Source organism: Poecilia reticulata, chromosome 8 (genome assembly GCF_904066995.2).
Source record: "Poecilia reticulata chromosome 8, P_reticulata-male-v2, whole genome shotgun sequence".
Classification (NCBI taxonomy): domain Eukaryota; kingdom Metazoa; phylum Chordata; class Actinopteri; order Cyprinodontiformes; family Poeciliidae; genus Poecilia; species Poecilia reticulata.
Window position 1 is genome coordinate 7418423 of NC_088837.1, and position 15958 is coordinate 7434380.

Sequence of the window (15958 nt, forward strand, 5' to 3'; positions counted from 1 at the left end):
GCTGACCTAAAACAGGAACAGTTTAATCTGGTTCAATGAAAGACATTGGCGGAAAAAAGGTTATTTGGCTTTTAGTGGAGTGTAAGTAAATATTACAAGTATTATCTTCACAAAATAGTTGTAATTACATCACTGCGTCATCTCAGGTACTTTTAAGCTCACATAGTTACTTTTATCTGCACTCAGCAGCAAAACACATCAGCCTGACAAAATGCACAGCCTCTTAGGCAAAACCCAGGGGGTAAATGCCCATGAAGCACCTGCTGTTGCTCCAAATATGGGCATAATAATAAATGGGAGCGAACCAGCGCGCTAACTCTTTTAGGAGCTCATCTCTTATGTGGGTTTTGGTGCCTGGACAGTTAGAGGACACAGATAGCAGAGGTCTCAGGGCCCGTCCTCATTATTCTCAGAATAAATTATGCTCTCACTCCGTAATTAGCAGGGGGCCGGTGGTCTTCGGCTGAATTCAGCTGTCAGGTATTCAGCGGGCATCACTACGTCCTCACAGCCACAATGGGATTTCATTCACTGTTTCTCTGGCCTAAATATCCACAACAGCAGCTGTGTGGATATATGTGTGTGTGTGTGTGTGTGTGTGTGTGTGTGTGTGTGCGCGTGTGTGTGTGTACTTGTTTCTGTAATCTTTTGGGATCTTTTCTACTATTATTTCCAACCTGCTGAGGACTGATGGAACCTATGGGGACCAAAGCCTAATTTTTAATGTTAGACAAAAATAAACATGATTTGAAGTCAATACAAAGATCGAATATATTTAGAAATACAAAATTGAGTGTGTGTGTGTGTGAGAGAGAGAAAGAAAGAGAGAGAGAGAGATCCCTGAAATACAAAGACTGTGATGTTTCATTCATTACGTTGTCAGCATGAATAATAGAAAGCTAATTGATATGCACCACCTCATCCACTCGAGCATGCATGCTTCCATCAGGGATCACAGTCTGAACTAATATTTGTATGGCTCAGCAGTCATTTCACTTTCAAATTCTTCGAAAAGATGTAGTGATGGATGAGAAGGACAGATCGCATGGCAAGAAAAAGTAAGAATACGTTTTCAGTGCCTGACCGCAGCAGGTAATGTGACACAGAGGGAGGTGTAAAGTACATATTGAAGTTCAAGAAACTGACTTTAATATATACATATATATACATATATATACATATATATATATGCAAGTTCCTTCCAGATGCCTCTACTGAAAGCAATATGTGTCTGCATGTGATCTTTAGGACAATAACTTCTTGAGGAAAATTTTGGAAATTCTGTTTCAGCTCTGGATGGCGAAATGATTTGTATGAAGACTAGTACATTGAGCCAAAAGTAACACACCCTGCTCTCACACATCAAATAGGAAATTTTATACCTTTCATTCCAATGCCCATACACTAGTCAAACAAAATTGTGCATTTATAACAGCCCAATATAAAGAAGACATGATTTGATTTTCCACAAAATTCACTGAATTCCTCACCTTTAAATCTATCTAAAATACATATTTAGATATGGAAGCACAAGCAGCTAGAGAAAACACAGAGTATCAGTATCTAATTTATGAATCTTTATTTTCAGGATTTGCAGTGAAGCAGAAAGTAACACGGTTCTCTCTGCTCTGATTAAATAGGTTTATGACTGAGTTGTAACTGGACAATCATCTTATGCATAAAAACAAGACCAAAATTCAGACCTAAAACATTGAGTTTTTTGGTTTGTTTTTGTTCTCTCCTACACGTTAAAAACTTGAATCATTTTTGCAGCGCACACTTGGTTTAGAGCTTTAATGCATGGAATCATTTGGAAATAACACAATTGTTTACCTCTGAATTTAGCTGAACATAACTTGATCCCCCAGTAAATATCCACAATTAGGAATTTAAGAGGAAAGAAGCAGAGAGAAGGAGGAAATTGTGTTTTTTTTCTGACAAAAAAGAACTGAAGGATAAACACAGCTCTGGAACAGTGAACAATGAGCCTTTCAGACCCATTGAGTTAGAGGCATTTAAATTCCTCTAACTCAAGATACCTGCACAAATCTGAGGGAATTCAGAAAACATGAGCTCAAACACACATGTATACTCCCACAAACACACGCATTCTCCGAATTGAGGCTTCTGTGTGTAGGATGTTCTGCAGTCTCAGCCAATAGAGCGCTTCTGCTCATGTGATGTCGTCCAATCAGACTATTACAGGCTGACACACCCTCAGGAGGATGTGTGGAACGATGCTGAGGCATGATGCAGGCAGAGTGTGTGTGTGTGTCAGAGCAGGCTCCCAGTAGACTCGGATGTTATGCTGATGGCGAGGCTTTCGAGGAAACTGAGAGGTGTCCAAACCCCTGACTACTGCAGGAGCACATCTTCAGTTCATGTCAGCACAGATTTAATTACACACAATCACACAAAACGTCCAAAGACAAACACTCTTGGGAATGCTCAGAATAGTCAGGTGGAAAACGGGTCTCGCAGCAAGTTGTGCAGCTCTGCAAAGTGGGCTGAACTTCCCTCCATTTTATCACAGCCCGCAGCTTGGACTGCCAAAATGGAGGTCTGATGGAGACCACTACAGATTAAAGGAGCAGTCCATGAAACAGAGGACAAAAAAAGGAGAGCTGCCTTTTCTGGTGGAACTGCTGGAAATTGGGTAATTCAGGGTTCCCCAAAACATTTGTAATTTTGACAGGCTGTTTTTGACTGTCGTTTCAGATTTTTACAGAAGATCTGTATCCCAAATTTAAATGATTAACCTTTAAGATCTTAAAGTGGCTCTCAGAGTCCTGTTTTGGGAGCATCTTCGCCACATTGTTGTAGCTCTGAGCTCAGTAGTTCAAATACTCCAGTCTGACATGTGGCAATATTACACAAATTAGTCAAAAAAAAATAAAAGTCATAAACCTCAGTCATATAAACCATATTGTTTCTCATGAAGAATTTTGCAGCATCCAATTTTCCATATGTGGGTATTTGGCCGCAGCATTCTTCCCTGTGGAACGCTCTATTCACTGACATCAGAATTTTAAGAGTCCGAGATTAATAAATGAAAATACAGCAGCAGTTAAAGTGTTTCACACAGATAAGGTTGGCTTTGATAGTTTATCAAGAAATTTAATGGTCATTTGATTTTTTTTTGCACCTATAGGGTTTTCTTTAGTTTGACTATCTGAAACAAACGTGAATCAGTAAGGGAACAAATTCACAATATTATAAATGTGCACAATAACTAGGCAAGAAAGTTTTTTGACCATATAAATTTTAGAGACATTTTCTAACTAAACTGGATAGACTTGAATGCTTAATGAATTTAATCATAGCAAGTGATGCACATCTGAGTAATGGGTGTGTGTGGCCTACAGTAAGTAGATTAGTATCCTATATGCATAATTATTCTGCAGACTATTTTCTTTTGGTAGAATATAAACAAAATATCTAAAATATGAAGTTCAAGATATTGCAAACTTGTAACTAACGTGATGCTTGATTGAGACCACCGAGGATAAATTGGCTAAAGTAGAACCATTTCAGATTACACATTGACAAAAATAAATATATAAACGGAACAAGACAAATAACTCACAGAAGACAAAAATACATACAGTTCCATCTGTTTATTGATTAACTATAAAATATTTACTTACTAAAACAATTTCAAAGAAACACTGATAAACGTGGTTGCCGTCTGTAAAAAAACAAACAAGGAAAACAAAAACAGTTCCTTACACATTTAGTATAGGGTGACAGAATATATGTAGCTTCAGATTTCTCTAAAATGTATTCATTTTCATTTTTACAAGATTAGACAAAGTATATTCTGATAGTTTTCTTCCCTCCACAGCGAAGGATCATTTACAAAACTTAGATGTTTTCTTTTTGTATATTCTCAAAATAATCTTTTCTCTGTAACAGGACAATAACGATACTGAAGGAACAGCAGACGAAGAACCAGCCTCCAGTCCACCTCTCTCTCTCACTTTCATATACTATTGTTTGCTCGCTCTTCCATTTCTCTCTCTGTTTCTCTCTCTTTCTAGCAGCTAGCTCCCGGTGCCCGTCAGCAGTATTGCTTGAGAGGCGTGGACAATTGTTCAGATAGGGGAAGCAAGAAGTTGGAAAATGAACAACAAAACAAATGTTTAAAAAAAAAGCACAGCAAAAAATAATTATTTTAAAAAATTACTAAAACATAATGACAACATATACAAAAATCAGGCTCTTAAAACGTATGAAACAAAACAAAGCGTAGTGAGAGTAAAAGTGTGTAAGTGTCGGACCCTGTTTAGGCCTGAGACTGGAGATGGGGGGGCAAAAAGTAATATTGGAAGGCAGTAACACACACCTGTAAAAGGGGCTTTCAGGGGTGTATAGGTGTGTGTTATCAAGAGATAAGACTGTGATATCTTATCAGCCTCCTTACACACACACAAAGACATACAGAGAAAAGTGCTTTAGCAGCTCCAGGGGTAAACAAACATTCATAAACGGGCACTTTAAATATGTTCACTCTGCAAATGGTGGGGCGACCTGTGGATCCGCAATCCTCCGATACCACACCGCCATTCAGCTGCACCGCCCGTCGCTCAAACGGACATAAGAGCAGCATAATAAGGAAAATGGGGGGGCTTTAGCAGATAATGTTTTTAGCAAGTAAAAAAAAAAAAAAAAAAAAAACAGCAAATAGAGCCACTCTACCTGGTTGAAACTATTTTAAATACGAATAGATTAGCAGCACATTTTAAGAAAAAAACAAAACCTTTTCTGGGAGAGGCTGTCATGTCTGGATTATCCATCAATGCACGCTGAAATGCTTCATTTAACAGAAAAATGCCACAACAGCACACGGGTTCTTCTTCTAAACATTCTGCAGCCAGCGACGGCAAGCAAAAACAGACGAATGTAGAGGACAAACCAGAAAGTCTCCAGATAAGAGTAGAAAATATTAACACCTATTGAATATCAACAAGACAGTCTTCAAACTCTGCCGAAGGGCAGAGACAAAAGCAAAGAGTAGGCATGGGTCGGTTCATGGTAACAAGGTAGCTATACAAAAGTTTTTAAAAAGTTACGGTTCAGTTCCGTTAACGTTTTCTGGCATCCAGTTCCTACGGGTTAAAGTTTTTTTATTATTATTATTATTAGAAGAAAAGTGCTGGTGTGACTGGGAGTGACGCCACTGAACTCTGCCAGTCAGCTGGCTGAAATAAGGCTGCAACGCATATTTGGCAGCTTGGAAATATTTCCAGTCACTAAAAATACATTTAGTCGTTGTGTGGAAACTGAAGAACAATCTATGAACTGCCGGTCAGCTGGCCGCATAGGAAATGGGTACACTTTTCTCTTGCTAACTGTAACCAATTCTCGCTTATGTTATAAATAAACGGGTTAAAACATTATGCTATTACATTTATATGTTGATTATTTCAACCGTTGTACTTTCACTAAAGTTTATCATACCGTGATTTACCGGGAAAAGAGGGAGCAATGCACCTATATACAAAAGTAAAATGCCATATAATTTGATGGACACATCTGATAGTCTTTAGAAAACGGCATAATAAGGAAGGCAAAAAAGACTGAGATAAAACTAACTATTCCTCTGGACCTGAAGACATTGTGGACCAGGAAGGGAGACAAAAAAAAGAAAACAGTTTGGCAAAACATTATTATAAGGCCTGGGAAAGTAAGGCGGCATATAGCACTCACGATCCTGAGCATGACATTCAACAGTCTTACTGGAAAAAAAAACAGGAGGGAAAAAACCCACAATTTAATGAGGCACATAGAAAAATAAAACACAGGCAGCTAAAAGAACCAGAAACTAGAACGTGTTACGATGGATGTGGCTGCACTTGTTTAGTTAACCTGGGTAAAGAGAGGGGTGACAGGTGGGAGTAAATACTCGAGGAAGACACAATAAAAGACTCAGAGTCTCCTTATTCAAAGTGCACTCATGTGGAAACGGTGATTGTTTGGAGGGAAGCGTGCGATTAGAGATGACGAAGGAACTTTCCCACAAAACAGCAGAAGCTGAATTGTAAAAAAAAAAAAAAAAAGGAAAGGAAGATAGGAGAAAGAAAGCAAGAAAGAAAACACTAAACATAGGACACTTGAAGGTTGCAGACAAAATAAGGGAATGAAGGAAGCCTGGCTGTGGAAAATGAGTGTTTAAAATTGAATTACGCTGATCGAATCAGTTTCGACAGCTGAGCGGTGAAAATTAACGCCATGACCTTGATGAATCTTGGACTGACTGCAGTGTTTATAACCATTAAAGAAAAAATATTCCCACTGACTGGGATTCCTGATGTCAATGTTCCCACACACAGATTGGGATCAGGAGGTAATCCCTTTTTCCTGGAAAATAATCCTTCGTCACAGCCTCCATTCACCCGCATCTTGTAGGCATCGGCCGGCTACCAGAACCAAGGAGGTCATGTTGGTTTGGGTCATTTTATGATAAGAAATAAAAAAATTTAAAAAAGGCAACATTTTTAGATTTTTTTGTTAAAATACAAAATGTCACATTTAATTTTGGGGAGGTGGGGGTATGGGGGTTGCATCAAATGTTTAGATTTAAATGTGATTTCATATCAGTTCATTATCCTAACAAACATTTTGAATAATTTGCAAAGAGAAATAAAATGAGCTGAGATTCAGGTACACATGATTCAATAAATTAGAATATGAGGCTCATTTTTTCAGGTTAAAACTACATTTTGAAAACCTCCAAGAGGGCATAAAAATACTTTTCATTACTCACATTTCTGTATTAAAATGCTATGTTTTTTATTGGTTTGATTTAATATTCTAATCTTACATTTTTAATCGGCTGTAGATAGAAAATGATTTTATCAGAATAGTTGAAAACATAAGTCTAATTTATCAATAAAATGTATCGTGCAATGATGGAGTTATAAACTTTATTGAATATGATTACATCTCTCTCTTTTGTGGTGAAATAAAGAAAAGAAAAACTTTCAAGGGCTCAGAAGAAACTTACAGGAAGTTTGGAAGTTGTGCTACATTTGGCAAGCAGCCGCTGTAAAGCAGCAGATTGCAGGCTAGTGACCCAAACGGTCCGACTTATTAACCAGCTAACTTGGCTCCTTATACTTGTGCTACTCTACAAATGACTAAATGGCATGCAATAATAATTAAAAAGCAAATATTTCAGAGATTGCTCATTCTATATTTTGGGTTAGTATTAAAATCAAAGTAATAAATGTTACAGAAAATTATAAGTTCATATATTATACTATTGACACCAATTTTGTCTGATTTGAAGTAGGTGGGGGGACCGACTTCACTCAGGTTATATTATTTTAGAAACAGCAGGATAAATGCTTTTTTCTGCTTTAAATAAAATCGGTTATATTGTGTTTTACTATTTTTTTACTTACATTTTGGGGCTAATTAAAGTGAAACGTTTTTTTTTTAATCTACTCAAGGTTAAACAAGAAGAATCTGATACCGACCCATGCCTACTCATTTACAGCAGTGCAGAAACACGATGCTGAATGTGGGTGTAAAACGGGCAAATGTGACAGAAGATCCTCAGACTGCAGCTGGTTTCCTTTCATGGTGTGTTTCAGTGTGGAACTCCCCCGCCGCCCCCAAAAAAGAGAAGTGCTTTCATAGATGCATCTCTTCCTCTCCTTAGCCTGAGTTAACGAGAGAGTCAAATTTCAACAGCGCAGGGACGCTTTGCCCTGAGTTCCGATTGTCAGGAGGACGGCGGGGGATTTGCAGGGGGGATAAAAATCAGGAAACGAGACTTTTAAGTGTTTCTAAGTGCTTTCTGTTGGATTGCAACGGTAGGAGTCTACCTCTCGTCTCTGTGCATTTCTTTCTTTGCGTCTGTTGCTCCTGCTGTTCTGTACACACATTTATATGACTGTAACAGGACTGTAACATCACCACGGGAACGTCATAATCACAACATCACACCAGCTTTACCCCACCACCCACACAGGGCGAACAGGCATGTGCCCCCCTCCTGTTTCATCATTCACAGTTCGTTAAAGCTTCTTTACTGTTTACCTCTTCAGAAAAAAAGTACTCTGACATAAATCTATCACACGAAAATAAAACAACTAGATTTTCCTCTAGATACCTGCGTCTCTTACATGAGGGGAAGTATTTACATTGTGTTTGTGCACGTTGTGAGCATACATACAGTATGTGTCTGTTTCTGCAGGGGAGATATTTACACGCAATAGGAAGTATTCATGCCTTTAACCCCATGAACAGATGGGATAACAACGTCTGTGTGTGCAAATGCTTCAGGAGACCGATCCATTTTTTTTTCCTTTCTTCTTTTACATTTTTTTTATTTTAATACTGTCTGTAGTGTTTCCCATCTCCGTAGTCAGAGCTATCCTCGACAGTCTCTCTTTTTTTAAGTGTATCATGGTATGGGAGCAGTTCAGTTCATGGAGTCACGGTTCCAATTCAGAAAACAAAACAAAACAAAAGAAACATTAACATCAGTGATCAGACCACAGATTGGGCCGAACTCCCCATGAGGTTGTGTCGTGATTTGGTTTTCAGTAGCTCGTCTAGCAGATGACCGGAACGCCGTCCGTGTTGAAGATCATTCCGGTCGTGGGTTCGTAGGTGCCGGCCAGGTAGTAGAGGTCCTCGCTGTCGGCGTAGCGGCGAGTGTGGATCATCTGCTCGTACTCCTCCACGCTCACCACCAAACACTTGTGGCTGATGGTCTGCACGTCGTTCTCATCGCTGTGAGACGACTGGTACAGGGCGCGCTGCGTCACAGACACAGGTTTTAATGAGGAGCGATTTCCATGCAACTGTAAAACATTTGGCATTTAGGCATTGGTCTCATGCAGAGGAGGGCAGGCAATAGGAAAGATTTTCCAAAAGGTTTTAAAGTGAAGTCAGCTGTTATTGCAGCACTATAATCAATGACCAAAAAAAAAAAAAATAATAATCATCCTTTAGCTTAACTGATTTTTAAACAAATGTACTTTTCTGTATAGATTTTTCTTCATTTGATCATTTTTAGTTTACTTGTAGGATGCACCAGATTTTTATTAAAAATGTCTTAAAAAGTAATAAGTTTACAATATGGAAGTGAAACAAGCCCAAACTTTAAATAATTAAACTAATTAAACTTTCTGTATTGCTTAATAACTAGGATCGGCTGAAAAACGTATAAAGATGTGGGCTATATCAGTTAATATCAGTAATTATTAATTAGTAATTTTTTTGTAATATCTGAAATTCAAAAAACCTGGTGGAGTGGCCTGTCCAGTTTTCATAGTTGTTTTTTTTAAGCAGTTATGAGGCACAGTGGCAAAACCTTAAGCTGCTGCTGAGCAAGTTCCTGGGAAGGTTGTTGCTAGGTAACCACAAGTTAATCAAGAAGGATGTTCCTAGGTAACCACAAGTTAATCAAGAAGGATGTTGCTAGGTAACCAAAGAACAAGTGAGTTAGTTGATGCCACCAACCTTACTTAGCCGGCAATGAGCGGTTGGACGGCTAAAGCCTTTCCCCTGCCTAGATCTCCCAGAATGCTGTGCGGTTTTATTGGAGTTAAGTGAAATTATTGAACATTCTATCCGATGTTATATTTATTGACATTAATCATGTGTCTATTGCAATATTATTGATTTATTGTTCAGCCCTATTAGGATCAGTTGGAATGTATGTGACTGAATTGATTTTTTTTATTGTTTTTTAAAGAGCCTCGAGACGACGTTTGTTGTGAATTGATGCTGCATAAATAAAACAAAACTGAATTTGAGTTTTTCTTTCCAGAAAGCCTTTTCTCTTTTCTGTAGATCTCTGCAGAGGTTAGCAATTCTCACAAGTTTATGTCTTTGATGCTTCACTATAATATTAACTTCAAAAATAAGAACTTTATGTTTATGAGCAAGTTGAAGTGAGTATTTTTTATTCATTTTTTGCTTTTGAATTAAAAGGCATGTCATGTCTTTCCTATAGGCTAATTATGGAACACCATGGAAACAAGAAAACAATGAATTATCGATTAGAAATTCACAGAAGCTTTGATCAACTCTGAACAAATAAAACGAAGAATCTACTAAAAGGTCAATTAAACTTATTTCAACAGTTTGCTAAAGTTACCAATATGTGCCTTTGCTGGTAATTACAATGTGAGATTATGCCATATTTATTTAAAGGCTTCCATACATGTCTATGTTTCATGGAAAACATGATTAAAACGATCAAGTCATAATTTTAGCACTAGTAGTTTAATCTCATCAGTTTTGCAGAGTCAGCCGTTTGCTCTTCTACAAGCGGAAATATTTTGCACAAGCAACTTATTTTGACAAATGAATAGTCTGCCTTTGAGAATCTTTGTCTAAAAATAAATTCAACTGTTGTAGCAAACAATATTTGTCTATAGACGAAGAAGAACAAGGAGAAAAACCATCAACTTGCACTGTGAATTCCACAAACAAATTGTGACATAAAAAAGAACATGCAGGTCTGGCTGCCCTTAGTGTGCTGCTGTTGTTGGCTGATAGACGGGAAACAGTCCTGACAAGAAAGCTGTCAACTCAAACAATGAAAAAGATTACAAAGCTGCTTGAAGGCAGAGGTGGAACACAGTCAGCTGTGTCTAGCCTTCAGGACAACTACAGACAAAACGTAGAGGTTGGCGATGGAAAACACGTAGGTCGATAAAGAAAAATGTCAAAGAATCAGGACTGACGACTAAAGGGAAAAAGAAATAACAGTGCTGTAACAAATGGAAAACATGAAGAGCCAAACCTAGACCTTTCTCTAAAGAGAAGCAGTGATGAGTTGTGAATGATTGGATGAAATAGATATTCAGCCAATAAAAAGCAAGTTTGCTGAGTATAGATGCATTTCGCCAACGAACACAGAGGAGTACAAACTTTAATAGAATATTTAAATTTACAACCAGCTGATTATTTGTCTTGATCTGAACCTAACTGAGTCAATCACAGCATTTAAATACCTTTTCATTGAACTCTTCTTCTGTTAACAGTTTCTTGGTCCACACTCTGGTTTTAAATCACCTTCATGTCGTTGGAGCAAGCAACGTTCAACAATCATGGACTATTTCAAAACGCATGTCTCACATTTTCCATACATTTTGTTGATGCACAATTTATGGGACTCGTATTGAAATATGCCGTCAGCCAAATTATTCGCAATTCTCATCAACACAGAGAGCAAACACGCTAGCATTAACCTAGCAGGACTAGCGATTCAATTAAGTGGGAGGCTATCATAATACCATAGTAGATCATGTCATACTGATTTTAATGACTGGACTTGTTAAACTTCTTGTTTGTACACATTGCAACAAAATACTCCAGATTCTCTCAACTTGGTCTAATTTCTCGTTCGAGGGTCACATTAGCTCCAGCCTTAGTGTTTCTACCTCGGTTCTGTTGAGTATCTGTCACACGTTTAGTTCCTCCTTTGCCATCTTCAACAATAATTGTATGTGGGATACAAATAGATATTTGGATTTGTTTTCCTCTCACCTCCATGAAGTCTTTCCTCTGGATGGAAGAGTGCAGAGCTGCTGGTAAAGACTGACCGCACATCTGATCCCAGTTCTACGATGAGAACAAAGTCAGACACTTTAAAAAACGAAGCCCTTCTCAATAAATCTGACCAGTAACACCACTGGTTTGAATGGTGCCATGGAACAAAATACAACTTCTTCTCATAAGGTCTGACCTTCTTATCGGTGAGTTTCTTGCCAGGGTTCGTCTCCTCTGGATGGTAGAACCAGTTGACCCGGACCACCATGTTGCTGCCCCAGGACTCCCACATGCTCTGGATGCGGCCGATGAAGGGCAAGTTGGGCCGGCCGGCAGACAGGAACACGGCGCAGTCCCCGATGCGGATCATCTCTCGGCCACGCATGATGGCCTTGTAGAAGAGCTTCTTGGCTTTCCCCTTCATGCCGCGTCTCTGGAGAACAACAGCAGGACGGAAAAGATGTGACTTTGGGTTTTTTTTTTTGTTTTTTTATTTCATCGTTTTTCAAAGTTTTGTCCTTCTCACCTGAGTGGGTTTCCCGAACCACTTCCAGAGCTGTCTGGCCGGGAGGAAGGCAGAGATCTTGGGTCTGTTCTCCACACTGGGCAGCCTCTGACGTTTAGCCAGCTCCTTGGTCGTGGGCAGGTGGACCCCCTCTCTCCTCTTGGGCCTCCCCGCCTTCCCCTCTCCCCCGCTCGGCTTCGGTTTCGGTGGACGGCCCCTCTGTCCGGAACCCTTCCCCGTGGTGGGCTTTGTCGGTTTACTGGGAGCTGGAGTGGCTGGAGGACTTGATGGTGAGGGAGAGTCTGAGTGAGGAGATAACTCTTCCTCCTCCATTTTGATTTCCACCTCTTCTTTCACCTCCTCCTCCTCCACCTTCTCCTCTTTGATGTTGTCTTTAGGTTTGTCCTGTGTAGGAGTTTTCTGGAGGGGTCCGGGCGGCGGCGTAGGGGTCCTCTCCTCATCTGAGCTACAGGACGAGTCATCGGTCGACGACGAGGATGATGAGGACGACGAAGAAGATGAGGAGGAGGAGGAGCCAGAGCAGGACGAAGAAGAGGACGAGCAGCTAGAGGTGCATTTCTTCTTCTTCACCTTCCCATTTTGACCTTCTTCCTCTGACTCGGAGCTGCTGCTACTCTGAGACTCCTCCTTTATCTTTCTCTCCTCCCTCTTCTCCAGCTCCTTTCGTTCCTCTTTTTTAGCCTTCTCGTCTCTAGAGTCCACCTCCTGTCCTCTGCCTCCACTCCCCTGACTCTCCAGCTGGTCCTTGGCCAGGATGGAGGTCTTGTAGGCAGACTCCCTCTCAGGCAGGCTGGTCGCCCTCTCCGGGCCTCTCATCTTCGCCTTCAGTAGCTTCTGGTTGGCCGAGGAAGTGGCGATAGGGGCGTGGTCTCGCCTGATGTCGCGGCCCTCTAGCAACATCAAAGCCTTGGTCTTTTTGGTTTTCGGGGAAGTGACGCCTTCGTGGTCCAGCTTGACGAGGGGCTCTGCGGACAAGGACTTCCTCTGTCCGGAAACGGGCTTGGACCTGGACATGGCTCTGGAGGACATGTGGTCTGAAGATGATGGGATCTTCAGTTTGGGTTTGGGCGTGCCAGCTGGCGTCAGTGACACAGATGACTGTCTGGGGGTCAGCGACGAACTGGGTTTGCCGGTCGGCAGCCTAGAGATGGGGCTGGGGATCAGTCCGGAGCCAAGGCCGGATCTGCTCTGATGGTCCGATTTCATTTTGGACGAGGAGACGGAGGCAGGTCTGGGTGTGGATGTAGCAGCGGGTTTGGGTGCAGAGGAGGAAACGGTGATGGAATGCCTCGGCCTGCTGGCGGTGGGGCTGATGGAGCTGCTGCTCTCTCTGTCTCGCCGCTGGATGGTGTAAGAGGTCAAATTGGGCTCGCTGTACAGATCCACCGTCAGAACCTTTCCGTACGTGGAGGGATAGAGAGAAGAGGGGAGGACCCGGGACGGCTTGGAGACGGGAGACTGGGCCGAGCCACTCTTCCGGGACACCGGACTGGGGACAGTGGGGCTGCTCGCGGAGGAAGCACTGGAGTTCTTCCGGTCGGGTTTGGATGGCGTGGCCATGGCGGGTCGGGACGCAGGGCGGGGCTTTTCCTGAGCAGGTTTCTGGACAGAGGAGGTTCTGTCCTGGGCCGGTTTTGCTGGAGCTGGGGGTCTCTCGGTGGACTGGGCGGAGGAGGGGAGAGGATCAGCTTTCTCTCGACCGTCTTGATTTATGGAGGCGTCTGAGAAGTGGAAAGCAAAGGGGGGATTTTTGATTTTCTTTTTCTGACAGCCTAACACTGATTTTTATGATGAGATTCTTTTTTTTTTTTAATTACTAGAGCTAAAGTTATAATATCATCAGGATAAAGACACAAAAATACCAGAAGAAAGTTGTAAAATTACAGGAACTGATAATTTGATTATTAAAAGATAAAGTACGTCCTGATACCAAAGTGAGACTTCACAAGATGCTCAACGTTCCTCATTTTAGTCTGTTATTATTTTTCGTTTATGAGTCGTCATAGAATTACTTCAACATTCTATTATTATTATGACTTTATTCTCATTTTTTGATTGCACTGTCATAAAACATTTTTCTTGTATCATTATGACTTTTCGGGTAGTCTGAGTTTTTTTTTCTCGTACTTTATGATTGAATGATTTAATTCTCATAATACGATGACCTTCTTGTAAAAATTTTTTTTAATCACCTTTTCTCATAATGTTAGGACTTAATTCTCGTATGAATTTTTCCTTGCAATATTACGACTTCTCATATTATTGTGACTTTTCCTTGTGCCATTGTGATGACTGACTTTATTCTTATAATAAAGTCATATTCTCATAATGACTTGTACAACTTTTTTCTTGCATTATGACTTTTTCTCTCCTAATGACTTTATTCCCGTGATTTCATTTTTCTTTTCTTAGCCTGGCCCTAATACTATGTCATATATTTTATATTGTCCTACAGATATATCTACATGTTATAATGCATATTTCTGAAGTGGAAGGAAAACGTAGCAAGTTTTTAAAATTAATCTACAAGTACAAATCTGTAATATTGTAATATCCCTTTGTATTTAGTCCCTCTGTGCCAATGCTTTGCAGAACAGGGGTGTCCAAAGTGCAGCCATTTGCAACTCTTGGAAGGATTTTGTGAGCAGTGTACGTTTTAAACAGCAGATTGTGTTTTGCATGCAGGCCATATCATTTTTTCCCCTTGCTGCTTCACTATTACGAGCTCATCCTTGTTGCTCTAATCCATAAATACATAGAGATAACATAGCAATTTGTGGTTGTGATGTGTTAAAATGTGAAAAAGGCTGAACGGCGCTGTCTCTTGGATGTGCTGACATTTTCATTCTGTGGCATCATGAGTTTTTGTTTTTTTTTTTCTTTCTTTCCCCAACAGTTCAGGGAGGACAAATCAGCAAGAAACCATCTCTGAAATGAAAACATTACATTGCAGAAGTGCTTACCCGGCCAAATAACAGCCAGGGTCAGCAAATTTGTACAAGCAATGTGTCGCAGATTACAGCTCCTGGTTTAGACTTTGAGCCTCACACAACAACAAAGCAAGAGTAAAGTGAAATCAAAGGCGACAGACAGACGGGCTAAAATCTGACATTCACGAGTCACATTGGCTCCAGCTAACAACAAATGGCTTAAACGGACAGTCAGAGTTTTCTATTGTTTTGTTTTATATGTACAAAATAATAGAGTTGTGAATGGGTAAATAAGGCACTCCAGTGGGTGGTCCAGAATCCAAAATCACGTGTCTGGTTCTTGTTTCGTGGAGTTCCTCTATCGACTTCAGTGTGTGAACAGATGGCTGGACATCGATTGTTAATTCTGGCCCAGTATTACTCCGAGGATCAACACAGATATGTTAAAAAGTGACAAACATTCGCTGATGCCAATGTTAACCCTTTCACAAATGAATTATGATCCTTTGTGTCAGGATTTTTTTTCCCAAATTCTTTTTCATTTTTTTAAGGCGTAAAAAAAAGGTAGGGAAAAAATATATTTTTTTTACGTGATCAATTGCAATTTTCTCCAAATACAAAGTTATTTGAAAAATACATCAGTAGTATTGTTCTTTAGGGGTTATCTGATGTCACAAAACTTTTTTTACCTTCAAGAGTCGTCTACAGTAGAAGGAGGGACCGGGTCGGTTGGCATGCTTTTTTTGTCTGTCGGCCATATTGGATTTAACAAAAATAATTTCCTGCATTTGCAGCTGATGGCCAGTAGTCGATAGTGTATTTTATTATGCATTAGCGTCCACTTCAGTGGTCTGTGTGCATTTATAACATAAAAATCCACAAGAAACAGAAGAAAATGGCTTTTAGATAGCTGTCCACTGCAGTGACCACTATGCATGAAAGGGTTAATGCAGATATGCGTTGTCTCTTCTCTTTTTTTAACTGT

At 40.2% G+C, this 15958-nt stretch overlaps 1 protein-coding gene across 5 annotated transcripts in view; it reads right to left on the minus strand.

Annotated features, from left to right (window-relative positions):
* Positions 1-3602: 3602 nt before the first annotated feature.
* Positions 3603-15958, minus strand: part of tnrc18 (trinucleotide repeat containing 18) — a 63958-nt gene continuing 51602 nt past the window's right edge. For all 5 annotated transcript variants that reach the window (XM_081609764.1, XM_008415584.3, XM_008415582.3 and 2 more), the window contains 4 exons: positions 12044-13764; positions 11714-11950; positions 11515-11589; positions 3603-8771 (listed from right to left, as the gene is read on the minus strand). In XM_081609764.1, coding sequence (XP_081465890.1) covers positions 8565-8771; positions 11515-11589; positions 11714-11950; positions 12044-13764 — 2240 coding nt within the window. In that variant the 3' untranslated portion in view covers positions 3603-8564. The remainder of the gene's footprint in view (positions 8772-11514; positions 11590-11713; positions 11951-12043; positions 13765-15958) is intronic.